The 27,244-nt window shown below is 51.1% G+C and overlaps 1 protein-coding gene across 2 annotated transcripts in view; it reads right to left on the bottom strand.

The window, feature by feature from the left end:
* The window catches only part of ADAP1 (ArfGAP with dual PH domains 1), a 62,605-nt gene that overhangs the window by 15,877 nt on the left and 19,484 nt on the right, over window positions 1-27,244 (bottom strand). For both annotated transcript variants that reach the window (XM_063344004.1, XM_063344005.1), the window contains exon 4: window positions 24,168-24,250. In XM_063344004.1, the coding sequence (XP_063200074.1) occupies window positions 24,168-24,250 (83 nt within the window). The remainder of the gene's footprint in view (window positions 1-24,167; window positions 24,251-27,244) is intronic.

The raw sequence follows: 27,244 nt of genomic DNA, 5'->3' as shown, positions 1-27,244 counted from the left end.
TGGTCACACTATGTCTAATACAAGCCAGGATGCCATTGGCCCTCTTGGCCACCTGGGCACGCTGCTGGCTCACGTTCAGCCGCTTGTCGATTAGAACCCCCAGGTCCTTTTCTGCCAGGCAGCTCTCCAGCCACACTGCCCCAAGGCTGTAGCGCTGCAGGGGGTTGGTGTGGCCCAAGTGCAGGACCCCACACTTGGCCTTGTTGAAGCACATTCCATTAGCATTGGCCCATCGGTCCAATCTATTCAATCTTGCAACAGGGTTTGATTTTAAGAAATGGAGCCTCACCCCGTCCCCTGCCTGCGCTGCCACCCAGGAACCAGCAGGGTGTTTTCATTTCGGAGCCTGTGTGGACCCCCTCTCTCGACCCCCCACTCCCCATGTCCGGGCAGACCCAGCACCACACCGAGTCCACCTACCCGTCCATCCATCTTGGAATAGACTCCCCCAAAGCCACAGGCAGAACTGGCTCATTCAGTCATAGAATCACAGAATGTGTTGGGTTGGAAGGGACCTCTAAAGGCCACCTAGTCCAACCCCCTGCAGTCAGCAGGGACATCTTCAACTAGATCAGGTCGCTCAGAGCCTCATCCAGCCTGGCCTTGAATGTCTCCAGGGATGGGGCCTCCACCACCTCTCTGGGCAACCTGGGCCAGTGTCTCACCACCCTCAGTGTAGAGAGCTTCTTCCTAATGTCTCATCTAAACCTGCCCTGCTCTAGTTTAAACCATTGCCCCTCGTCCTGTCTCTACAAGCCCTTGCAAACAGCCCCCCCGAGCTTTCCTGTAGGCCCTCTTCAGGGACTGGAAGGGGCTCTAAGGTCCATCAATTAAATTGTACTATATATATATATATATGTATGTATTATATATGTATTTATTTTTATATATATTTATATATAAATTATATATATGTATTTTTATATATATAATATATATTATATATGTATTTTTAATATATATATATACATATATAAAAAATATAAGTCCACCAATTCGATCCCAGTCCAGCTCGAGCTGTGGGCTTGCTGCGTGCTTTTTCTAATGAAAAGACGTGGCTAACCCGTTGGAGGGCACTCCTCAGAAAGAGAAGAACCCCGAGGGAGCAGGATTATCCGAAGTCTGAGGAAAGGGAGGCAGCCAAGAAAGCTACCGACACCCAGCCAAGGGCAGCCGCATCCGACAACAGCGCGGGAAAGGCCCGGGCTGGTGCACTCGTGTCACCGCCGTGGTAGGAATTAATTGCCAGGGAACCGAAGCGCTGACTGAGTCAGAGTCAGATGCCGCTACCTGCCAGGCTCGGATCAGCAAAAATGCTACAAAACCTACAGCGGGCTGTACACGCCGGAGCTGAACAGGAATAATGTCTCCCTGACAGGAGACAGGCAGGCAGGAGGTGATGCTCGGCTGATACGTTTATAAAATGCAAGATTTGCTTAACAGGAGGCAGAGATGCTGCCGGGGCTCTGAGGGCTGGCGTTTGCCGACTGCTCTCTTGAATAGCCCAACACTGAGCAGCTTGCTCTGGAAGTGTGCGCTTTAGAAACCAGGGACAGGCCGTTTCTGTTCTTGAAGGGCGCTGATTTTTAACGCCAAGCCAGTTGGAGCAACGCAGTACTTGAAAAGCCATTTCTATTCACTCCACTCAATGGTAGAGACGGTTCCAGAGCCTCTCCGCCGCCTCTCCGTGCCTGGCGTTTGGGGAACACTAACATCTCGTAGGGGCTGGACGGAGCTGGGTTTGGAGGAAAGGACATCGGCGTTGGATGAGAGAGAGGAGAGAGAGCGCGTGGAGGACAGGGACGTCTCCAAATGCAAACATGAGGTGATGCAGAGGGGAAGATGATCTTTTCCTTCAGAAATCAGTTTGCCGGCTCAGCAGAGCGCTGGGCACGCAGAGCTCGGCTCTCGGCAGCTCCAGCTGGGAGCAGCTCAGCTCCCCGAGCCTCGGCTGTGGGTCTCATCCATTCGTTCATCTCGGGGGTTTCATTGTGATCATCTGAATGGCGAAGGATGCTGCAGGCATTCCGTATTAAACTTGTTCCCCTCCACAACACATTTTTTGTGGGTTTTTTGGTTTTTTCTTTTTAACGCTTAAGGGATGAAGAATAAAAATTACTCTACACTTCCCCAAAGAGGATCTAAAACAATTGAAAATCTGCAAAGTCCACCTAGGACTTACCCCTGGCAGACGGGCACTGCAGCGATTATATATGAAGAGAGGGAAGCCCAGAGAGGTTTGGTGAGCTGCCCAGGACGAGACTGTGAGCCAGTGTCAAAGTCGGGCTGGAAACCCAGCTTTCCCTGCCCTCTTACACAGGGACATTTCATCATTTTCATCTCCTTCCAACCCTTTTGTGGCAAAACACAGTATCCAAATCCCACTCCAAGGGAGAATTAAAAAAACCCAACCCAACACTAAGTGTTATCCCTTTCCATAGTTCACATGCCGGTTCTTCCCAGACCAGTCGCCTCTGCACAAGAGCGCCTGGCTGCTCTGACAAAGCCAGCAACTAATTTCACCGTACTTTGGTACGGATTTTCATAAATCCTTTGTTTGCTTCTTTTCTTCCTTCCTTCCTGCAGGGCTGCGTCCTCAGGAGCGGCTCGTCTGCCCAAACCTGCCGCCTGTTCCCCCGTCAACACCCATGAGTGCAAACCACCACCAACTGGACTTGCACCCAACATGAACTCGCCCAGGTTCCCCAGGCAAACAGAACGTCACCAAGACCTGCCCTGATCTAAAGGATTGTGCAAACAGCTGGAGAAGGTGTTGGGAAACAGAACTGCAGGAGGCTGAACAGGGAAACAGATCTCATACCAGAGGGCATTGGAGTCGCAGAACTAAAACATCTCTTCCTCACCTCTGTGGGCTGCCCTACCTCAGCAACAGCTCCGTATTTAGCGATATCTGGCCCAATTCAGACCTTCACGAGGGCCGTTCTGCTTACATGGAAGCAAGATGACTGCTAGCCCTACAACACTTGCTGATTGCTGGCGTTGGACCACGCAGCGTCGTGCCGCCAACACGTCTGCTCCCTCTCCCAAGGCGCAGAACGAGGGATGCGGACGCCTGTCGTCACCCCCCTTGATGACTAGCACCCAACCGTGACTGCAGAGAGGACCACCTGCTGGAGAGCACCTACAGGCAACCCTTTAGAAATATCACTCTCGCATTGCTAACACCGTTGCCGTTTGGTCGTCAAGTTTTCTGCATCACTTCATCCGCCTGCCAAGAAGAAAAACCAGTCGCTTCCTTTTCTAGACAGTTCTGGCACAAACCTGCGACGCTTGCAAAAAAACCACGAAGCAGTTGTGACAAAGTTAGCCAACGAACAGCACATAGTATAACCTGAAATCACACAGCCGGAGTGGGTATTTTTGGCCCGTTACGTAGTTCCCAAGGTAAAATGAGGAACTGTCACTTCCATGCTCACTTCGTCACCACAGCTAAAACTCTGCGGGGCAAAGAAAACCAGGTTATCATGGTGGTTGACTGAAAAGAAGACATTGCGTGGCCTTGTGTCAGCTCCGTTGAGCCGGTGGCTGGAGCTCCTCCAAGCCAGGCATCTCAAACCGGCAGGACCCATTGGGCGCTCTGGTCTAGCCCAGCTTTGTCACTGTCGGAGAGGTCGCAGAGGAAGCAAGGGAGAGGATCTTCTATCGAGACAATCTGACACAGACACCGTCTTTCCATCCAACTTCCGCCAGCAATTTGTTCAAGTTCCCCATTTCTAAAGCAGGGGGATATTGCTGGTTCCCCACCTCAGAAAGCCGTTATGGTGCTTAGTTAATGATGGGGGTTTTGGTCTCTGAGAATGTGGATTATAGGAAGTACCCGAAACTACTCTTTCGGTTTCAGCCTTTGTTCTCAGAGAAGGAAAAAATCCTCCTGCGAGGAGGACAATAAGATCCACTGGCTTGAAAAAAAATAAAACGTGCATGGACTTTGCTTTCCCTTATCCTAAGCAAAGCATTATATACTCGGAATTAAACCATTTCTGCTCTTCAGTTTCCTTGGTGCTTTATTTTGCAATTTCACCTGGAAACAGGCATCAGAACTGCTTGTTTCCATGACATTTCTAGGGGGTGTGTTAAAACCCGGTCTGGCCCAAGGCTTTTAGGAGAAACATGTTAGTATACCCAAAATCGAGCATAGCAACAGGGCCAGTACCGTACCCGAGTCCAAACGCCTCACTGTGTTGTTTCTTGCCCTTTTGCATCGCTGCAAGACCAAGCATGGGAGGCTGGAATAGGAGAAAAAAAATTTACTTCTGTGTGTAATCCAAGAGCAATCACGTTTTCCTAGCGTTGGGGCAGGGCACCTCCACCTGCAGAAGCAGATTTTCTTTCCTCTAAGCTGTCAAAGTGCTTTGACCCCGATTCAGCGCGTTGGAGAAGATTTAAATACAACTACATCCCTGTGCTGCTAAAATTGCAGGGTTTATATCGCCACTTCTCCATATGTCAGAAGCCGAGTAGTCTGCTATATTAACATTGTAAGATGTTAATTAAACCAGAACGGTAGAGAGATACTTACTGGAGATGGCGTGCCCGCTTTTTCTTCGAGGTTAAGGAATTGCATAATTACTTGGAGCAGCTGAGTGGCGAATCCCTGATGTCCCACATCGCCACTGACACCAATGTCACCACCTCCTTTTCAAACAAAGGGTCTGAAGGGTATTTCTTCTGAAATAAACCACGCTGTCCCTAGTCAGAGGGCTGGATGGAGAAGGTGGCCTATTCTAAGGTTTCCCTATGGACTGGACTTTGATGAGTGTTGGAAAAAAAAGAACTGTACACCTCCTGTTCGGCTGTGTCAGTGTGAATTGTTTGGTTTGATTGCTGTAAGTTGTAATATTTCTTCCTGTAGCATTTGGCCACCACCAAAGCAAGACATGTCAATGACTTCATTTTTTAAGCATTTGCATTCCAATAAATAATAAAAATTTTCTCGTGGAGTGAAAACACCGCTGTTTGTCCACAGGCAAACTCATCCTCCCCATACATAAGGTAGTCGCCCTGCGAGCGGTGTCAAGGTTGGTCAAACTTAGAGCTTGCAGCCGCTCCCCGGCTCCACGCACAGCACCGGCAGCTTGCTTTTGTTTTCCCTGCAGCTGTGCTGAGGAGCTTATAACTTCCCCGAAAATAATTCTGCAGTCATCTCCGGATAAATACCCTTCCTGCTGGTTACATGTTCAGCAGTGCAGAAACGGGCGTATTGGAGATGTCGGCACCCGCCCGTGCGGGAGGCAGAGGGGACCGCGGAGGCTTGCTGGTGAGATGGGCGTCCTTTCCCCAGCTGTCCTCCTCCACAGGCCAGGAGAGGAGCCACCAAGAGCGGCTACTGCTCAAGCACAGGCCAGTGCTTTGGAAATGAAAGCCTCAGCAAGGAGCGAACGAGAAGGCGTTTAGTGACCCTGCAAACCAGTCTCTTGCCCCTAGAAGGGCAGCTGGGAGGTAAGCTCTTGGTGCACCTCATGCAAGGATGGGTGCCCAGCACATCTCACATCACACTCTCTCGCAGCTGATCTCCCTTCGCCCCCCTTAAGACAACTCTTTATCCCCCTCTGAGACAACGCATCCTCATCACATCTCACCCAGCCACCAAAGGAGCCCAAGACCTCCCATGTGCCCCCACACCGACACCAACACCCACACAACCGTTTTCTCATGCACACACCTTTTAGAGGCGAGAATTTCCCAGCTCTTAATCAATCACTCCTCTCTTAATGAGCACTTAGCATGCAAATTACCTTTCCTAAAGGCCATTTTGCAGAGAAGGGTTTCCTGTTGCCATCCAGTCTGCCTCTGCCACCTTCCAGGAGCTCATAAAACAATTATTGTCCTGCTGCATTGTAGCACCTCGGCTATGGATGCAAGCGGCTGATTAGATTGATTGCTTCCACAATACCCAATTAACCCACTCGCTCTGCAAATGATTGACTTAATCAAAGGCAATTAGCGCTTGAATGGCTACATCAGACAGAAAGCCAGGATTTAGTAGATGATTGAGATAACACCTTACAGACATCTCCTTGGCCTTCTGAGGGAAAGCATCATCATTAATGCTCAGCTCACAGAGCTGGAAGTACCTGAAACCTTAGGTCGGTGGTTTTTGGTGGCACAGAAAACAGGCGTAGGAACGCAGACATTTCCCTTTACTGAGGAAGGGAACAATGCCACACGCTACTCCTAAGGGGAACTTGAAAAGTGTCGATGTTCCCCTTTTCCTCCTCTTCCTGCTCACGCAGGACTGAGACCCCGGGCCAGTTGAACAGACCTCAATGACCAACTGTCGCAAAGCAGTAACTTTTGTCCCTGACAGCTCTAGACAGCCCATTCCCGAGTGATGGAGGCACAGGGTTGTCTCCCATTACCAATCCTCGAGCAAAGTCAAACGTGTTTTACAAAACCATCTTCAATATTGATGCCTTGCAAGGCATCTTCTCCCACAACGTAAAAAAGCTGCCCCAAAGGACCAGATTTGGAGGCAGAACCACGGCTCTGCAGAAATACAGGTGTCACTGTCCTCAGTGACTATTTTTCCGCTAGACAAATCGCCCCAAACCGGCACAGCCAAGACAAAGGTCAAGGAGAGCAACCCATGCCCTCTAAAACAGAGGACAGAGGACAACTTCAAGGTCAAAGCCAAACATGGAAAACAAACTGTCCAGATCACTGCAAAAATAGGTTGTCATCTTGCTTCGTCTTAAGCAACAAAGCCTTTGAAATGGAAAAAGTCGTTTGTTCAGCCACCCAGCTGCTGGGATCAATATGTGAAACGGAGCCAAATACACGGTCTCTATGGAAAAAACATGGGGCTGAGCTTAAGAACACATCGAGATCCTGATGTTGACGGAAAGAAGACGAGGTCTGTCCCCATGCATAGGCATGTGGTATTTAAATGCAAGCTCAGTCCCCGGGTTTCCAGTCCCTTTTAATGTCATCGTGAACACACTTGCATTGCTGGCTCACAGCTGAAAATCCAAATTGCTTCTAAGCAAAGCCCCCAATAATAAAGCTGAAATCCATTAAGCCTGTGATGTTTGCCACTATTTAAATCTGATTAAAATCGTACATGACACCACTAAGCCTAACAGCCAGAAAACACTCCCGTCAGGTCTGATGTTTCCCCATGTAATCCAGACCCCCCCTTCTTTCACCGGGCTGTCAGCTGAAAGGAGCCATAATAAGAGATCACGTACCTAATCCAGCTCCCTAAGCTGTTTTTAACCGGTTTCTTTAATCACATGTTTTGATTCCCTACGGAGTAGCTCTCAGGTGACAAAGACATTGATACAGTCATTCATGCCCCAGAAGGTATCTCGGGTGGGATGGCGTTGCCCCCTTGCGCCGACGGAGAGCGGCAGAAAGGAGACAGGAGAGGAGGTGCCTCCGCGAGCGCAGGGACGAGAGGTGGGAAATCGAGGCAGCAGGAGGTGACAACCTGGGCAAGTGACCCCAAGGAAACGAGGCACAAAAGGATACTCGCCAGAGAAAAAGCTCTTGATCTCCCAGTGAGCACTCCACGGAAAATGCTATGTGGGAACAAATATCATGAGAAAACACCAAAATATACAATTGCCAAGTCTTCACCTGGCCGCTGCAGGCGTATCAGGTTTGGCGTCCACTGTAGAGAACACAGCCACATCCTGCCTTTTATCAGTTTATCTTATAATTGACCGTTGATACAGCACAACTTCCATGGCAACTTAATTATCGAGCAAGTGTTTACATATTAAAGATAAGAGAATAGCTGGCTGCTGCGGTGCAATTCGATTGTATCTGCTGGGAGACGTTAAAACCCTCTGCTGCAGAAAATGGCTTTACTGGAAGTCTTGCGCTTGCGTTACTGAGAATTGAATGTGGAATCTAATTTTACTTGGAAATCAAATGCTTCCTCTTGGAGTGGCATCCCCATACGCCCACCTGGGAGCTGCTGGCTGCTCAGAGGAAAAATCCAGTTACAGGTAAATAACCTTCAGGTTTTGATCTTTTGAAGCCAGCCCTTTATTACAAAAAGGCAGATGAAAGCTGAGAGGTTCCCAGTGCGGTGCTCATCCCATTCACCAGCGCTGAATGCACTCGAGCCTGATCTAGCTGGAAAGCTGGGCGAGAAAACATCTGAGGACAGGCACGCAGTACTAGGTCGCAATAACACCCATGCAGCAGTACGCTGCGGAAGCTGAATTTTGCGAGCCAAACCACTCCCAAACCAGAAACCAGGATCCTCCTTGGGCAAAATACCCCAAAACGTTCTCGCTGTAGCTGTTGCGAGTTACTCGTACAAAAGCTGTGGGGGGAGATGAACCGCAGCTTTCTGGCTCGGCAGCTGCAGGAGCCGCTGTCACCGTCCCACAGCCGTCACCCCCTGCCCAGCGCTGCCCATAGGTCCTGCCTGACCTCTGCCAGGAGAGGGAGAACCCACCTACGGCCTCGCGTGACACCGCAACGACTTTTATACAGACAGCAAAGAGGTGAGACCCCAAAAGACTTGGGGCTGAGGAGCTTTTACACCCTCAACACGCACCGCGGATGGGCTACGCCAACCTACGGGCTGCTGGGGCTTCAGTCAGAACAACCGCAAGGCACCGGGGGCCACCCGAAGGTCTGGGTTTCACACAGGCGCCCTGCAGAGCCTCAGAGCACCGCGATGGGATCAGGCTAAAATATCCTCCAAGCCCTGAATCCTTTCAGACGGGTTTCTTACCTGCATCAATAAATAAAACCTCAGCCCGGGCAGCTGCTCGCAGAGATCAACCCAAGCAAGGATGAGATGAATTTAATCCCCCAACGGAGCTTTACAGGAGTCAGCAGAGAAGTTCACCACCGACTTCAGACAGGTTTAGGACCCTCTTTCTGGGGCATCCCGGAATAAAGCATTCCCCCCATGTAGGCAGTGTTGCCGTACAGCCATAAATCACGGAAACCCGCTCTCGCACGCACATAACATCCCTCTTTGTTTGCTTTGAAGAGAAATCCAAATGGCTTCGAGCACATCTGCTGCAGTGCGAACGGCTCCTGATCGTCTGTTATTGAGCGTTCCACACATTTACAGTCAAAGCTATTGCCTGATGCAGGGAAAGGAGAAATTTTTAATTTAGGACTTCACTGGTTCCTTTCCTGGCTGCTGGTTTTACAGCTGTCCCAGCAATCAGCCGGTAGAGGATGCTGGGGCAGCTGTGCTATGGAGGGAGGGCATTCGGCCGCTGCCACAACCCCCCGCTTGCACGAGGACATTTGCACACCTTGGTTTTTCTAAAACCATCACTCCCCCCCATCCCCTGGAGCAGTGCGGTGCCACTGTAGGAGCTCCTGGAATTGCATAAATCCAGGCTAAATTCCGTCCCAATAAATCACCGACCAAAACCCCCATCGACTTCGCTACGCCGAAATGCCTTCTCCCGGCCCCTGCAATGCGTGAAAGTTTGCAATTCACTCCCCGCTGAGCAGCCTCCGCGTCTCTTTGGTATTTTGGGGATATACTGTTTGTGCCTGATGTGCCGCGCACCCGCTCCCCTCAGGGGCTGCCCTGCGGATGCAAACGGACCCGGCTCAGCGCGGCGCCCGCTGCGGCTGCGCCTCAACTGCAGCCGTATTTGTGAAGCCAGTCCCATTTCGCCAGCCGGGGAGGCACCTCCCAGCCCGGTTTCACTGCAAGCATCCAAGAGGTGAGGACAACGCCGCCGCTGCAGGCTTCTCTGCTGCGTCGGAGATTTCAAGGTGAAAACTCAGGCGAACTCACTACGGGGGGAAAATGCGGATGGGGACGGGCTGTTGTCGGTCAAGAAAGACCCACCGGCAAAACCCTAGTTGAGGTTGGTCTATGGCTCAACTACATCTTCGGCAAACTCCAGAAAAAGACATGACCTCACCCTGGAAAAATGTTCTTTATCTGATGAGAGACAGAAACTGCCTGGCCCTGCGCAGGTCTCACACGTAAAATGGATCTTTCTTTAATGGAAATTTAATTAAGCTAGGACGCGTTGCCATGAAATCAGCCTTTCCCATGTACTTCGTTATCGTATTGCTTCCTAGTCTCTGCCTTCTCATTAGCAGCGGAAAGATGCACCAGCCCTTTGGTCCTGTGTCACCACTCAGCGAACACAAACGTGCCCAGTATAAAAACACCGAGAAACACCGGGAAATCCGGGACACCGAGAACCACCTTCATAAACAGTCAGAAATAGAAAGGGATGGTTCCCCTATTCTTTCCCTAAATGTTTGTTATCAAAACCACGGAGACCCAGCCTGATACTTCTCCTTAGCTCTCTCCAATTAGCACAGATCCATTTATTGACTGTAAAACCCCAAGGTTACAGGAACAGGCAGCCTGAGCAATATCAAAATACAGTATTTCAAGTTGGTTGACCTCAAATAGGGAAAGCTCGAGGAGCGGAGCGACTCATGCTAATTATAATTGAGGTGTTTCATGCACTTATTGATCTTACGGCCTACACTCAGCGGGTGGCCTGACCCCCCCAGGGGCACCCACAGCTCAGGGCATCTCCAGGGAGCACCCGGAGCATCCCGAGCACGTCCCCAAGCACAGGCAGCGCCGTCAGCTGCCGAGGGAGCCCGGGGGCCGGAGGGGCTCAGACCACCTCGCCCGTGAGAAACTGCGCGAGTTCAGCGAACGCGGCTGACCTCAAACTGACCACAGATGAAACTCTTCTGATTTGAGTTGACAAATGTAAATATTTCTGGCGAAGGATGATGCAAAATGAAACAACGTTTCTCTAGGTGTGCTTTTTTGAGAGGAAAAAAACCTAACCAAACATTTTGCACAAAGTGCTTAAGCGGAAACAAAAAAGACCAACCCCCAGCTATTTAAAATCTGGGGGGCCAGCCCTTTCCCCCGTCCGCGAGGCTCGCTCCCACGCCGCCCGGCTGCCCCGGAGCCCAGCATCGCTGCTGCTTTAATTTTCGCACGAGAGCTGCTGCTCTTTGGCTAATTATAGAAGCTTGGATCAGAGCTGGGCTGAAGGCAGCTTGACAGAACCAGCTGTTAAAATTACAGCTGGATCCTGAACTGGCTGTGAACATCCAGCTTTAGCTCGCGGTGTTGCTACCCCCTCCCCGGCGCTGCTCGGCTTCCTCCTCCACCAACCCTCCAGCTCGGACCCACAGGTCCTCGCCCCCAATTTTTGGCTGCCTGAATGCTTTTCCGCTTTAGGGGAACTGAAGACATCTTTTTGCTAGATGTTTTCCTTCCTAGCGCGGCTATCTGCCAGATCCATCACCACCCCATCACTTTGTCACCGCAATGTTCGTGAATTTCCTGGAGAGCCCAACAGCAGTCGCTGGCCTCTCGCCAGGGCTCACACAGGTAGAAAAAAAATAAAAATGCACCAAAGTTATCTCTAAAAGAAAAGCTTTTGCATTTGGAGCCTTTTCCTTTGTCTTCTGGTGGTGACATTGTGCGGCCCCTCCTTAGCAAGGCTGGGAAACGGCGCAGCGTCTTCCTTTGGTTTTAACGGGGCCTGAGGAGGCGTCGTCACTCTTTGGGGGCTGCACGGGGTCTGAGTCAGCACTTCCCAAGGCTGCTGGAGGGCACTGCAGGGCTGCCCCGGTTCCTGGCCATGCCATGCCCGCCCTGCTGGGACGTCAGCGCATCCTGGCACGGGAACGGGGCCACGCGCGGATCCCTGTCACAGGCCTGTGCCCCTTGGGAGAAAAAACAATAATAAGACAAACACACTGTGATCTCCCCTTGCGTCCTCCTCCCTGGTTTTGTTTGTTAAACAGCTCTTCGATGTGCCCTGTCTTTACTGCAGTCAGGTCCACGTCTGAGGTTTAAATCATTTGTTTCGGCAAGTGGAAAGACGGAGCGAGGGCTGAGGCGGGGGCGGCTCTCCAGGGGGACTCCTTTTCTCCACCACCTTGCCTGGACGCCCGGCTGATCCCGCAGTGGATGGTGTTAGTCCGGCTGGGGTTTACATCGGCTGCTGGTTTCTCGAGTGGATTTTTTCAAATGGATCCCTTTCCGGCCAAGGCAATTCGGCTCAATATTTACTCACCCTGGAGACAGGCTGTGGTGTGTTTTCACTCTGCTCCGGACGAGGCTGCCGAGAGCAGGAGAGGGGACCTGCACAGCATCACCCCCGCGGAGTGCAGGGAGCGGTGCCGGGCACGCCGAGGAAGAAGGAGCCGTTTGTTTTAAAGCAATGACTACATTTCCCTCACACCTCCAAGGAGAGGATGGGGAAAGGCTTCTTGGAGCAAGTCCTGACAGGGAGCTGTGTAACGTTAAACACAGGATTATATTGGAAAGACACGAGAAGGAGCCTGAGCATCAGCAAACGCTGTCCTGTCTGCTCCAGCTGAACACGCTTTTCTGTAGGGTTTCCTTCTTCCTCCATTTCAGTTTTTTCCAGAGCCTTTCATCCTCTCCGTTAGACAAAAATTTGGGGGGAAGAAGAAGAATGCCAACCCATAGTGCTCCTTTTCTCACCCAAAATCCACAGCACAAGTGCTGGTGCGTGGATGCAGATGCCAGCCCTCGCTGGGGCATCGCACCCTGCCCTGCTCCCAGGGCTACAAATGCCACCCCCACGCGTGCCACGCCATGCCATGGGGCTGTGCTGGCGGGGGGGCTCGGACCCACGGAGGGAGACGCAACGAGCAGCCCGTAAGCCAGCAGCACCGTCCCCAGGGTAGGTGAGATGTCCTGCAGCTCCCGGCGGCCGCCACAGAGCCTGCCCCGGGGTGCGGGGAGGCAGCGACGGGGACCAGCGCCCGCCGAGCCTGGCTCCCAGCGTGACTCACGTCCCGGCCGGCGGCTGATGTCAGTGCCCCGAGAACAGAAGCCCTCTCTGTGGCCCCGGCAGCAGGAGAAGGAGGTTTCTGTGCCCGGCAAGGTTGCTCGCTGGAGGGATGCTTGTGATTTAACCCCCTCCTGACAACGGCACACCAGCCTCCAGAAACCTTGATACTGGGCTGGGAGAACCGCAGGGTTTGCAGTCTCCACCCGGACACTCCTGCACCCAGCTCTCTGCTAAACGCTCTTTGATCACAGCCTCTCCCGACCAGGGCAGCTCCTCCAGTGCAGCTCCCAGAGCGCCGGATGCAATCTGTGCATAATGCTCTTATGCTCCCTTGAAATGCAAAAACGCTCTTACACACCCCCCTTGAAATGCCACCAGCGATGAGGTTTGCATCCTTTTTGGGGATGTCACATATAGCCTGCTCTCCCGCATCCCTCCCTGCCACGCTCCCTGCTGCTCCAACCACCACGGGAGATGCCTCGGCAGAGCTTGCGCAGCACCAACCTCGTGGCAGGCTGCAAAACTCAGCCAAGAAGCTAAATTCCCCGGTACGGTCCCTGCGTGCCACAGGCTGCGGCGCCAAATCATTTCATACTCTGGGACACTGAGACGGGGCAGGGGTTCACGCCAAAGAGGCGCAGCATCCCTGAGCCCCGGGCTCCTCATCCAGACACAGACCCAGCCGCCTGCTGAGGTCCTCTCCATCTTCTCACCTCCAGCTCCTCCGGGACACAAACACAAACTGCAAGGGGGTGTCAGTGCCAAGAAGAGGGATTGCTCCTGCTTTCGGCTGGGGAGAGTGAAAATGCAGCCAGACTTTGGGACCGAGCGGTCAAGATCTTACAGACAAGGGCAGGATCGAGCGCAGAGATTCGTAACATAATTTTGCTGAAATCCAGTAAGAGTCGAAGCTGCTGCTTTCGTTCAGCCAAATACTGGAACCGGCTGCTGGGAATTTACTGGAAACGGTGATTTAACAGAAGGCAGCAGTGATGCAATCCTAGCGTGCACACCAAGCACCAGCGCACGCTGCAGGGAACTGGTGTCACGACTTCCTACCACAAAACATCTCCTCTTCCACCTCCAAATCTCTGCTTCACAAAAGTCTGCGTGAATTTTCAACAAAATACTGGACTACGTTGATCATCGCTGCTTTTTAGCTGCACTACTATTATTTTTTTTATTTCCATCTCTAGGTCTACAAGGGACCTGCTTCCAGGGATGGGGGAGAGGAGCCGAGACGGTGGTACCAAAAAGCACCTGAGAGCGAGGGATGCTCCGCTCATCTCGCACCAGCCGCATCTTCCCGACGCGCGCTGCAGCCCTGCACCACCAAAACAAGCACTTCCCACCAGAGCACGACGGCAGCGGAAAATGCCAGCGCTCCTCTCCAAGCCCAGCGCTAATACTTCAGTCTTTCAAGCATGAGAAGGGAATTTAATCCATTTTACAACTAGCATCAGATAACAGTGACATTAAAAAGCAGCTGGAGCAAAGCGGCAACTCCTCTTTGAGGCTAATAAGTAGAAATAAATTAACCGATTTCTTTATATCGAAAATTCCTCTCTACAGACTAAGATCAAGGCCTGCTAAAGCTTTTGACAGCTCTCTCTGCCCATCAGCCACGTGTGCATTGAGGTTAAATAGAGATTTACACTCACAGAAACTCCTCAAAAGCTCAGGCCTTTGGATGCAGATTACAGATGTAGCCAGCGTTTTCAGAAGTTCAACTCAAAAAATGTCAGAAGAGTCAGTTATAATTAGGCTTTTTCTAAATTTCTATATATGGTGTAAACCAAGAGGCAAGTTCACTGGCATTATGGGAAAGGTGCCAGCAAAAAAACAGAATGAAGGGAAAATAAACTCTTTATTTGTCCGGTACTGTTCACTACAGACACACAATGCAGGCTGGGCTTTAAAGGCGACTTAGAATTTTGCAGCATTATGTGGCTCTAAAACGTTCACTCTGATATTCGGAGTAACTTGACGTTTATAAAGTGACATTTCAGATCTCAGTGCTGTCCCCAGAAACGCCTCGACGGCCATCACACGGTTTTGGGTTTGGGTACATTAATACAAACCATTGCAACTGCTCTGCAGAGATTCCTCCACCGCTTAAAACACCCAACAGCTAGCGGAGACTATAAACCGATTTTTCTTAACGAAGCGCTTATGGCCTGATTACAAACCACTCCAAGCTGCTACTGCCAAGCCAATCACCCCAGTCACCCCAGTCACCCCAGTCAGCAGATCTGCCCCGGCAGTGGGACCGAGCCCTCGCAGCCCCTCCGGCAAAGGGCAGGCAGAGCGACGGCAGCCAAAAGCTTTGGTTGGCACCAAAGGCTATTTCTATCACGAGGAGGTGTTGTAATCTCACAGGGAACTGGGGGAAGGGAGAGGAGGTGGAAGGAGGAAAAAAAAGCCCAAAAACCACTAAAGTATTTCTATCCCTTGCCAGGTTGTACGAGTGAGGCGGCGCGGTGCCCCGCACCGGGGCCGGGTACACCCGCCCTGGCAGCGGCAGCCCGGACGGCGGTCCAGGCACAGCGTGGAAGTGACGGTAGATTATTTCAGATATTTATTTCGATTATTTCGGACACACACCAAACCCCCACAAGGCGTGGGGATGCTCCCGCACACACCGCGGCATCCCGTGCCCGGCGAGGGCTGAGCCGCACCGGTCACCTTGTTCTGCTCCACCACGGCACAATCCGGTCAAAGCCCAGCCAGTTACTGCTGGTAAACCTGGAAACGGCTGCTTTTATCGCCTGGGTTCTCTTATTGTTCTTGTGAGCTCGGTTTCCTAAGGAACCAAAGCTTACGTGAGCACCGTCCGTCCATCTCCCCCTCCGGCTTCAGCGTCGTGGACCATTTCAGCCAGATGTAGCTCCCTGTAACTGCTAAACGCTCCACTCTTTCTTGCTTATAAAGCAATGGGATAATTTACAGGCTTAAAAGCCAGCCTCATCCCTGGTTTCTGCAGAACCACCCTGTAGCGGGGCACTGCCTCTTTTTTCTGCGAGGGGCCGGCACCTGCCTGCTCTGACCTTACGCTCAACCATCCTGCCACCCGGCTCTGCGTCCGTACAGCACTCGGCACAGCACCACCGTGACCACCCGCAGATCTTCACCTGGGAAAAGCCAGGAGAACTTCCCGGGACTTGGTGGAAATATAAACAGGAACATCAGCCAAGGACGTGGGTTGCATTTGGGGGAAAAATGGCGATGAAATAATCTTCACGCTGGTCGGTAGGAAAGAAACCGAGACGGCAGCTGGCTACCGTCCTGACCACACACATTCGCTGGCTCAAATCATCCCCGGTGCTAAAAGCAGCTCTTGATTTAGCTGATAATGCCTTTGCAAGAATAGAGTTTCTATTCGTCTATTTTACTTATGGGGCTGGTCTCGTCAGCAGTTAGAGGATGTTACAGGAAGCACCGATGGCACTTCTCCCCGCTCGCAAGGGGGTGGTTTCACACCACGGCTCCGTATCGCCCGTATCAAGTTGCTCCCACAGAACCATTTCCCCAGGCGCCGCCAGGGCTTGCGGGAGGAAGGGCATCCCACCACCCATCCCACCACCCACCGCCCAGCACGGAGCAGGTCCGACGGGAGGGAGCAGTCTCCCGCGCCCAGGGTTTCAGCCAGCGTAAACCAGCACAAGCGTCAACGGAGCAAATTCACACCAGCCAAGGCAGAAATAGGGCAGGAAAAAACCCCAAAAACCCACCCTTGCTTCTCTTTCACCTCTCACGGAAGCCCAAATCCAGGAACAACCTGCTGCGGCGACCTCGAAACCGCTGCAGGGCCCTGAACTGAGACTCTGCAGATGTCTCCTCCTTTAAGCCTTTTCACCAGCATCGACTTCTGTTTGGCTTCAGCTGCCCTTCCCCGCCAGGGAGCTGCAGCCAGGCCCGGGGAGGCTGTATTGCAGGGCAGTGATTCATTGCACAGGCAAGCGTGCGTATGTGAAAGGGTGCTGGAGAAAACACCTCTCCTTTGAGCAGCACGCTCGCCGTCGCTGCTGTCCCCCCGGCCGTTTGCAGCGTAAGAATCCTGCTGACCGCGCAGCAGAGACCCCCGTTCCCCTGGGCTCCTCTCGCAGGGCCAGGGGATGCCGCCCCACACCAGGCACAGCAGGCTCAGCCAGCCCCAACGCACAGCATTTAACCAGCGATCGCTCCACAGACTCTTTCAGGCTGCTCCGAAGAGCTGTAATACCCAATAGATTGGGTGAAAGTCCTACTTTTCCTAAGGCGGAGAGCAAGCATCCCCGAGGACGGCGACGGGAGATGTGCTTCCAGCCTTTCCAAAGACGAACCCTCCCAGCATCGCAGCACCGCATCCTTGCTGGGATGGGCTCTCACCTCCGCTCATCCTGGCCGAGGGGCACATTCCGTCCTCGGCACCGCGTCCCATCAGAGCAGAGTGGCACAGACAAACCGAACCGCGTCCATGCCCAGCTCCCCGGGACACAGCCCTCCTCCCTGCACAGCCCCCTCCCCTTCCCAGACCCCCCGGCTCTGCCAATAACTGGGAGGAGGGAGCGCTACTGGCCGGAGAAGAGGGGGGACGTTTCTGGGAGATTAGAGAATTTAACAGAAATAAGCCAACCTCTCAGAAACTCTCAACGTACCACAATTCAAAAATAAAACCATTAGACTGGCCACTTCTCGTGTCAGCAACGTGACCTTCTGAAATTCCCCATGCACTTTTTCTTCCCCTCGCCCACAAGTGAAAAGCGGGTGAATAATAAGTTTGTTAATTCTCTAATTGCATTTTGAAGTTGTGAATTCACTGAAGTCGGCCATTTCCTGCAAAAATTTCCGATGAAAAAGGACAAAAAGCATTTTGCAGGGAAATTCCCGATCACCTTGCCTCTGCCGCAGTTCGGAGCGGCTGCGACCCCGGGGGTCTCCCATCTCCTTCCTTCCCCCTGCTCCCCCATCCTCTCTCTTTTTGCAAACAGCTCAGAAGACACCGCCTGTCCCCAGACACCCACCAACCCGCCCCCGCTGTGTGACCGAAGCTCCTCTTCCGGGCACAGCAAAGGGGACGGGGACGGTTCACAAGTGGCTTCACGCTCCCTTCTGCACGAGCATCCCCTTAAAGACCACGTGCAGCAGCACCTCAGAAAATGACGCCAGGAGCCCTCAAGCCAATGCTTTATTTCTTTGCCCTGCAATTTGGCGTCGTGCGCAGCGGGAGAGAGGAGCTTTGCTTTGCAGGTTGCGGAAAAAAAACCCCAGTGGGGCCGGTGCCGCTCCGACACTCGTAGCTCCCCACGAGCCAGCTGAAACGGGGCAAGAGACAGCAGAGGATGAGGTCTGGCAGCTGAAATAATTGGGTTTTAACTGCGACGCCGCTCACCGCTTTGTCTGATCAGGCCCAAAATAAACCGCGTTACACCACTGCGGGTCAGACTGAACTAATAAGGGTATCGTTCTCACCCCCAGAAGGAGTGTATTTACGTCCCATGCGTTTTCTCTAGTGCTTTGCAGCCAGAGCTCCTTCCAACTGTGCAAGCGCAGGGGAAAATTAATTCAGACGGCTGCCCGAATTATGCAAGAGCCACATGGAATGGAAAGCGCATATTAACTGATTTTACTATTTTAGGGTACTCTTTTGTGTCTCCTAATCTATTTTGCCATCATATTTGCAGACAAATACAAAATAACATATAAGCCAAGTAATCTTCAGGGTGTTGACAGGAGATAGTACAAGCAAACAGGCACCTTCAGACAAATGCTACCCTTTGTAACTACCCGGGTAAACCTACAATTCACCTGAATGACAACAGTAAGGTCTATAAATAGTGCTATAAATACAGGAATACAAGCCAACAGCGGCTAAAGCACCAATCGTCTTTGACATTGCTAATTATCCCAAAATCTTGCCAATATCTTCTGGCTTTCTCAGTTGCGCCAGTGGAAGCTCTCGGGCCACCCGAGGTTTCAGCAGCACCATATTATCTTACTCTGCAGCCCAACAGGCCATCGCACCCAGCTATATAACTACCAATCAAATAATCAAAGAATCCTCCGACTTCCACCCCAAAGGACAGGGTTTAAATCTTCAGCTGCGGTAAATCTGAATTCCTCCACCGTTCTTATGAGACCTATCACAACTTATTTCAGCCGGGCTCCAATCTGCCGTGGCTAAGGAATGAAAGCAGTGATGCTTGTTGGCACTTATTACCCTTCTCCCTTGCAAACGATGCATTCCCACCCTGAATGCCTTTGGGAACCAAAGGTCTCACCATTAAACAATTGCACCAGCATCTGCCGTGAGCGAGGGCAAACCCCGGTCCCGCTGCAAGGGAACGGTGCCGGCACGCAGAGCCAGCAGCAGCGCTTCCTACCCGCTGGACCCTCCTGTGAACCGTCTCCTGTTCCGGACTGCTCTTCCACCACCTGAGAAACTAACGGCAATGGGATTTACCGGCCTATTTATAGGAAACACAAGGCGGCAGATTTCGCAGCGAAGTTGCAGAAAGCTGCGCTTGATGCTGCTGCTGTTTGTGCCCAGTTTACCCCGCGCCTCCCTGGGACGCGCATCACGCGGGAAAGCACCCACAGCCTGGTCTAAGGGCACGTAAATCATTGCTGAGCTATCTCAGGCAGCGCTTTCAAGGAAAGGTTGGCAACTGCTTTTGCACAGCCCAGCATGTCCGTCTGCCGCTGGAGACACCATCATCTCCCTCTGACTACACCAGCACCCCCGTCCCGTGGATGCTGCTTTCACCGTCCTACCGGCGAGGTTAAGCCATTTTTCCTGACAAGCATGAAGAGATTAAACGCCCGGTGCGAGGAGCTCTCCCACCTCATGTGCTAACGTTAAAGCAAAGACCCGAAGATGTGTTTTCCCTGCCCACAGCTCCTCCCAGGCTTCAGCTCATCCCAGGGCACCGATTCCTCCTGGCACCCCGTCGGGAACGAGATGGGTCCATCAGGAGCCAAAGCCAAGTTCAAGGAGCAAACGACTCCCTTTTGCTCTCTCTTGGCCTCACGCGCGTCCCTTTCTCTCCCGCGTGGCCTGAGATGCATTAGAGCAGCTGCACCTCGACCAGTTTGTAATATTATAGTGCTCCGACCCTTTTGCTTCCTCCACGTCTCCCTGGGCTAAAAGAAACCCATTTGATTAAGAGGAATCAAGAGCACCCAAATGAATTAACTTTCAGTGGGACTTTTGGGAATTGTTACTGCTGCCTACCGACAGCGGGGGAGAATGTCCAAGGTTTTTAAAATTGACCAAAATCTTCTTAAAAATTAGCAAACCTCTCAATTGCTTTGAGATCTGGACTTTGACGGCAATTACCACCATCCTCCGTTTCTAGGAGAATTCAGCACCCGTGCCCCATTAAACTCTATTAAAAGGGATAATTAGCTGGAGACTGACAGTAATTTAGCGAGTTCATTTATCAGAAAGAATAAAGCCAACCTGAAAGACGTTAACATAAGGGTCTTAGGACTGGTATCATTCTCTGCTGTTGTGCAACAAAGGTATCGCTAGCAGAAGGGCCGTGGACCACAGTGTTCATCGGGATTGCTAGGGTGTAAATAATGTTTTGCTTCATGAAGTCTGGCTAGGGCGAGCAAATTATTTAGCTCTCCTGCTACAGCTGAATTAAGAGCTCAAATGTATAAAAGGGTGTGTCTAAGAATCGATAGTGGATCACCGAAGCGTTTAATCACTGTTTTACGAATCTCCCTGCACTATCTGAACTCAAACTGACTCCTCACACTAAAATCGATGGCACTAACATACTCATTAACGGCGGCTCTTTCGGAGGAATGAAACCACCAGAGTTTGAAAAACTAATGGGGGGCAGAGGAGCCGACAGCCGTGAGCGGCACACGGGCTCCTGCTCCGGCGCTTCCCAGGGGAGCAAGAAACTCTCCAAAGCTTCCCTTACAGGAATTTCCACCGCAATCTTCGGCCGAGGGTGGAAGCCGTCCTGGGAGGGCTGTGAGTAGAGATGTGACAGCACGTCCCCCAGAGGGGACATCTGCTGCAGGGACTGAACCAAGGCCCGTGGACCTACAGCCATGGTGAGGCTCGAGAGCTGGCTCCAACCCTCAGCCCTGCCTGCAGCACCGTGCGTTTCCCCACGCGCAAAGTGTCTTTTTTTCCCCAATTCTGGTTCTGCTCCCTCGCATCACTCCGTATCTCCCGCGGCAGCCATTTCCCACCGGTTCGGGGGCTATGCAAGACCCTTTGGGGCAGCCGCTGCCTTTGCATCCCACACTGCCTCTTATTTATACTCCGCACCAGCAGCTGAGAGTTCGCCGCATCCCCCTGCCAGGCTTCCCTGCGTGACTCGCTCAGCCCTGACCTGCACATCTGACACTCCTGTCCCGAGACTCATCTCTCCCACGTCTGTCAGTTCGGCTGCGATAGCTTCTGCTTGGCATCTACAGGCTCCAGACAGTCTCTCCCCAAAGGATTTTCCGAAAGACATTGAATTTCTGACCAGGGTTTCGTCAGGCTGCCTGGAAAAGGATGTTGCTCAAACCTACTCAGAGATAGAATTTTCTAATTTTTTATGCAATTATTGAACAAATATCAGAATGCAAAACCGCCCCTGGGATTGGAAAATGGAATTAAATCTTCCAACAAACAGGAGAAAATGGATACCGACATCTCTATTAGCAACAAAATGTTTCATGCTTAGAAACTGGTAATCTAACACCCCTCCGGGGAATTCAGAATGGTGAGAAAAAATGCTCTAAGACAGCAATAGAAAGAAAAAGAGATACACGTGCATTCAAGTGAGACATAAACTGGATGTGGGGTGGGCAGGGGGGCATCCTTGTGCCGGTCCCACCTCGGTGCGTTCACAGGCAGTTCAGGAGGTGGAAACGGCCCAGACCCTCTGGGGTTCCCAGTCGCGTTGAGCCCAGCATCACCGGGCACAGGAGGTCCACCCCACGCAGGGTGCATCCTCCAAGCCGCTGCTGTGGCCACTAAGCTGTATCGACCCCGGCAAGCAGCAAGAAGGGCAGAGCCGGGACGCGTGGTGTGGCTGAGCTGCTTCCGCCAGGACCAAGCTCCAGCCTGTTTTGGAGGGCTCAGAGACACGGTTCAGGCCAGCTCTTCGGCAGCGCTGATTTACACCGGCACCACACACAACACAATGGTGAAACACCCCCATTTCACCCAAGCGAGACGAGAACTGTCCCAACGCACACGGGAACGACTCTGTCAGAGACACGGTTTAGCCGTGGACTTGGTATGTTAGGTTAATGGTTGGACTCAAACATTAACCTAACAGATCTTAAGGGTCTTTTCCAACATAAATGTTGCTTTCCTACAGGACACAGGATTTTCCTCGGGTTCCTTCTCAAGCTGCAACCTGGGAAACAACCGACTCCCAGTGTAACAGCCCGGGAGCTGAACACCACGTCACCAACCGAGTTACAGCACGCAGTCCAGAAGAAGGAGCACCGTTTGGCATGGGGTGAAGTGCAGGCGTGCAACCACACCTGGGGGCAGTTGTGGTTCAGCAGAAGGGAGAAGGTGGCACTGGAAGTTTGGTGTGTGTCCCCAGCTTTGTTTTGTTGTAACGCCAACCTGGTCATCCTAAGGAGGAACCACCCGGCCAAAGGGCCCCTTTGAATTTACTGTCCAGAAGAACCAAGAAATGACACCCTGGTTGGTTGCACAAGTCATCTGCACGGCTCCTACGCTGGATTTTAACGATGGTACAATTCTCATAGACAATATACAAGCCCAAAGCACTCATACACAACTTACAAGGTGCCCACCAGCCTGCATCACCTTCCCCTCCTCCTCCCAAGGGCACCATTCATTTAAAATGGCTTACCCCGTTCTCTTCTGTTCTGCATTTAACAGCTTTTGAACTTCAAAGAGAGAGGAGAAAACCCTATCGCCTCACCATGCAGTTAAATATTATGCAGCCACATTACTGAAGAACACCTACAAAATACGCTGCTAAAATAAACTCCCATTTGAACTCTTCCTGTAATATTTTTCCGAGAGCTCAGAACACGCTGCCCTCCTTCCCACACAGCACTGAAGCACCTACTTCACTTTAACCAGGTAAACGCTCTTCTGGCCGTCAAAAGGACTAGTCAGGTGCTTAAAACTATGCATTTGCCTGGAGTACCTAGTTGAACCCGAGCTTTTATATCTAGAAATTGCACGGTATAAACTGGAAACCTTATTCCTAGGTGAATGTTATACACTCGTTGGCAGATATATTCCAAAATTATCTAAGAAATTAAACTATCTATTGTTAATAGAACATGTCCAGCTCCAGCAGAACGCTTTGAAAATCTAAAGTAAAAATGTGCACAATGTACTATATATGAATATGGATACCTCATGCACACTATGTGCGTGCCTCATGTATATAAAACAGCAGAGCAGAAATGCTCTAAACATAAATTGAGAATATACGAGATAAGATTCTAATTGTGGTTTTAATAACAGCAAACTGCTGGAGCTGCTTGCTTATTATTAGTCTTGAAAAACAGCATGAAAATAATATTTTAACCTTTCATCCGTAACATGGTCTTTGATAATAAAATTATCCCGGAGTCATCCGAGCTCAGCACTGATGTCAGCTACTTAATATGCAGAATAAATTAAATGCCACTTACATATTGCAAAGAAATACCCGGCTAATTTCATGTACTTTCATGCCGGTCCTTACGCTGGTGCAGCCACACAATGAACACAGTCGAGTCCTGTGTCTCCTCTTCAGATCCTGCCCTTCTGCAAGAAGGCCCTGCGACGCACCGCTCCGCTAAACCCCCCTTTGCAAGGCCACCCTCACTCTGCCCATCCCGCTGGGAGCACCGAACCCAGCTCTGCCGCACGCCCTGGGGCTTCGCGAGCCCAAAACACGGTGCACTTATTGTACTGCGAGGAGACCGGGTCCCGCTGATGACACTTGAAGTCTTGTGGGAAGACGGTAACAGAGATTTGGGAAGAGTGGGGGACCCGGCACACTTACCCACCGTTAACCAAACCATGCCAATAATCCTACTTCACCTTTCCAAAGCAAAAGACACCTTGATGAGACAAACAGCGCCATCTCCACCTCAATCCATGCCGCCCACCACCAGAAACCAACTCATTGGTACTTCATCCGACCAGCTGTTGGTCAACAGCCCACGGAAGTCAACACAAAGACTCTTGATAACGGATGTATTTCCTTCAGGTATTAAAATTCCCACTGTTCCCAATCAATTACAGGGAATGCCAGGAGGGATCTTTCCCAAAAGACCACACTTTCTCCTCCGACTTAGGAGGAGCTACTCCTGCTACATAAAAGCAATAATCAATTTAGAGAACATATAAACAGACACAAAAAAACCAGAAGGTGTTGGACATCAAAAAACTTATCTGCCAAAAGTGTCTTTCGCTACCTGCAGAATAAGGCTCCTGCTTCTCGCTGTGAATGAACTCTTTTCGTTCGTATTTGGCTCTGATCCACTGTTCCCGCAGCAGTCTGGAAAAAAAAAATACAGAGAAAAGGAAACAAGGTCCAAGGCAGGCTAAGGAAGAATCCAGAATCATTAATTCTTCAATAAATATACAAGCGTGATTTACGTCTTACGAAAATTGCATTGTACAGTCTGGAGTCAAGGGTTTCTTCTGTTTACTGTTGGACAACAATAAGTCATTTCCTTGTACACCCAATTTTATTGGAAACTTACTTAATAAAATTTACAGATTTAGCGTAATAGCCCTGTCCCAGCCACCCGATCAGCCTCTCTACAAAACTCCCTCAGTATACGAACGATTTTAAACCTAATTTCCTCAGACTACATTCTGCAGTAAATAGGATCAGTAAATGAAAAAAAACAACAAACCGCATTCAAAAGGAAAATCCTTGCCCTGAAGCTATCAATAGGGAAGCAGAAATTGGCTACGCCTCGTGCGATCCATGTACATGATGGTCTTTTGGCAGTCAGAGCTGCGGAGATACCGTCTCCTTGTCACGCATGGACAGCTATTCAAAAAAATCGTGATGTGCCAGGTTAAAATTAAACTTGTGACGGTGAGGGGAGGCCCAGCCCAAGGAGGGGTGACACTTGTGACCCAGTGAACATGGAGCAGGGTGTCACGTACCTCCCAAACCGGGAACAAGAGGAATTCAAGTGAGAGGTGACCCAGTCGAAATGAAAGGGACATAGAGGACAGCCATAGCCCAAGCCCTGGCCAATCTCTTGGAAGGAACTGGGGTGTGAAAAGCAAAAAGGCCTCAAAAAGACCGGGAGAACGTGGCTGGGTAAGGACGCAAGGGCTGAGCCCTGTGGGACACGGGACCCAAACACCAGAGGGTGGTGAGCACCCACCTGGCAGAGCTCTGCCAAGCCCACAGCCCGTACCGCTAAGTCTCAGAAAGAAATCCAGGATGCGTGGCAGGAAACATGCCTATCGCGAGCTCCTTTACTTCTCACGTTGAAAATGATACCAGTGATTTATACACCAGGACCTTATCATCCAAAAAGGAAAAAAATACCCCAAAGATTACAAATACTTCTTTGCTATTTTATTTTAGCACGAGTGCTGGAACTAATAAGTAGTTTAGATCTAGAATATGCTAGAAATTGCTTCAAACCATTTTTAACTGCATTTGCTTCTTAATTGCCCTAGAACCTGAAATCGCCCGAGCAGGCAGAAAGCACAGGCAGAAATAAAGGCACGTGTCATCCCAGCTTCACCGCAGACATTTCGGAGTGGCCTACACCAACGACAGTAAAAGATCCCTCAGCTTTGGGTCTGCTCTGTAAAACCCATCACCCTTCAACACATCAACCTCTGTGCCAATGAAAATTGTTGGTATGCGTAATTACCTTTCCTTTTTTGCTGACTGTGCAAATTTAATGCTATCTTTTCGGCAGACACGTTCCAGAAATGCTCAAGGAAGATAAGTGTTCTAACATGGCTTATGAAAATCCATCTGCAGGTAGAGCAAACACATTCATCCAATCTGCAAGACGCTATTCAATGAGAACTGTGGTTGTAATCGGTTTCCTGGCAGTTAAGGAGGAAATAATTACAGGCATTTTGTCCCAATCCTTGTTTTATCTCCTTGGTTGAGCACCAGCCCTCTCCCACAAGGCTGAGGGAGCACCGTAGCTTCCCTGCACCCAAAACTCAACTGTGAGCTTCTGCTGTCGCAGAAATAATGCATCAACTCTGCCTTTCCCCCTTCTGTTCCTGTTTTCATGACTGATCTTTAGTTGTTACACACACATCTGCAAGTTTGACTGTGAGCTCCGAAGATGAACGCCCATCTCCCTTCTGCTGCCTCCCAGGGCTAGGCTCTGGGTTGGGTGCAAACCATCTTCAGTGCATCTCAGGAGGGCCCGGTGCGTTTTGTACAAGTGCGCAAGGGGGCTCTTCTGGGTTGAGCAGGACGCCCTTTGTGGTTCTGATATCCACAACACGGTAGCCTGCAAATGATGACCCTTAATTGCCTGTTTCTATACTTCCATGACTCATCAACAAAGCTACCAAACTTTAATCATAAAACCAACACAAATAGTTAAATTTGTTACCCTTCTTGCAATTTTTCCAGCCCGGCTGCTGCAGATAGCTTGTTATCACCATATCCAAACTTGGACCTTTTCAACAAGACGATTAGGGATTTAACTAGAAGGAAGAGAATTCACACCACCCTCGGCTCCAGCTGACTTCAGTGGGTTCAGCAGGAGCTGCAGCTGTTCCGAGTCTCTGAAAGCCAGCCTTCCAGCACGGGTGCTTAAATACAGTATAAATTAAGGTTCAGGAGCGGCAGTGGGAAAACACTCTTGCTGTATAATGCAAATACTACAAGAGACACACTCCGCTGCTCTCACGCCTTAGGGAACACCGCTCCGCAGTGACTTATTTCCCGTGACGCCGTCAGCGGCGGTGGTTCACTACCTCCACAGCTTTCGTGTGAGAGAGCGCAAAGGGGGCAGCCCCGAGGCACCTCACACCAAAGGGGTGCCCTGAGAAGCTGCAAACCGCCCTCGATACCCTCTCGCAGAGCACGAGTGGCTCCGACGGCAGGTCCCACGGCAGGTCCCACGGCAGACGGGACTCCGGCCGTGCCACTTTCCCGGCTCACAGCAGGCGCTTTCTGACAGCTCACAGGTTCTTCCCCTTTCCTCATCATCACAAACCCAGGCTCTTTCAGCAATAATTTCCAAAAAAACCAAGATACACCAAGAGCAGCCCACGGTTAAGGACAACTCAGTGCAAGGCCAGTAGCTGCAGCTTCTGCTGCAGTGGTTATTTATAGAAAGCAGAACAACTCCAGCAAAAGAAACTGAAACAAAAACCCACCGAGGACGCCGAGGAGTCCACCATCTCCCTTCAATGCAATGGAGGAGTTAAGCAGAAGTTGACCACGCTCACTCTCATGGACTGGAGGCAATCCGGCCATGAGCCATACAGCTTTTTAAGCCGCTTCTGGGTCTGGTGTTAAATGCTAGTTTCACCGGCACAG

Source organism: Chroicocephalus ridibundus, chromosome 8, assembly GCF_963924245.1.
Source record: "Chroicocephalus ridibundus chromosome 8, bChrRid1.1, whole genome shotgun sequence".
NCBI lineage: Eukaryota > Metazoa > Chordata > Aves > Charadriiformes > Laridae > Chroicocephalus > Chroicocephalus ridibundus.
This window is presented reverse-complemented; position numbering and strand designations above follow the sequence as displayed.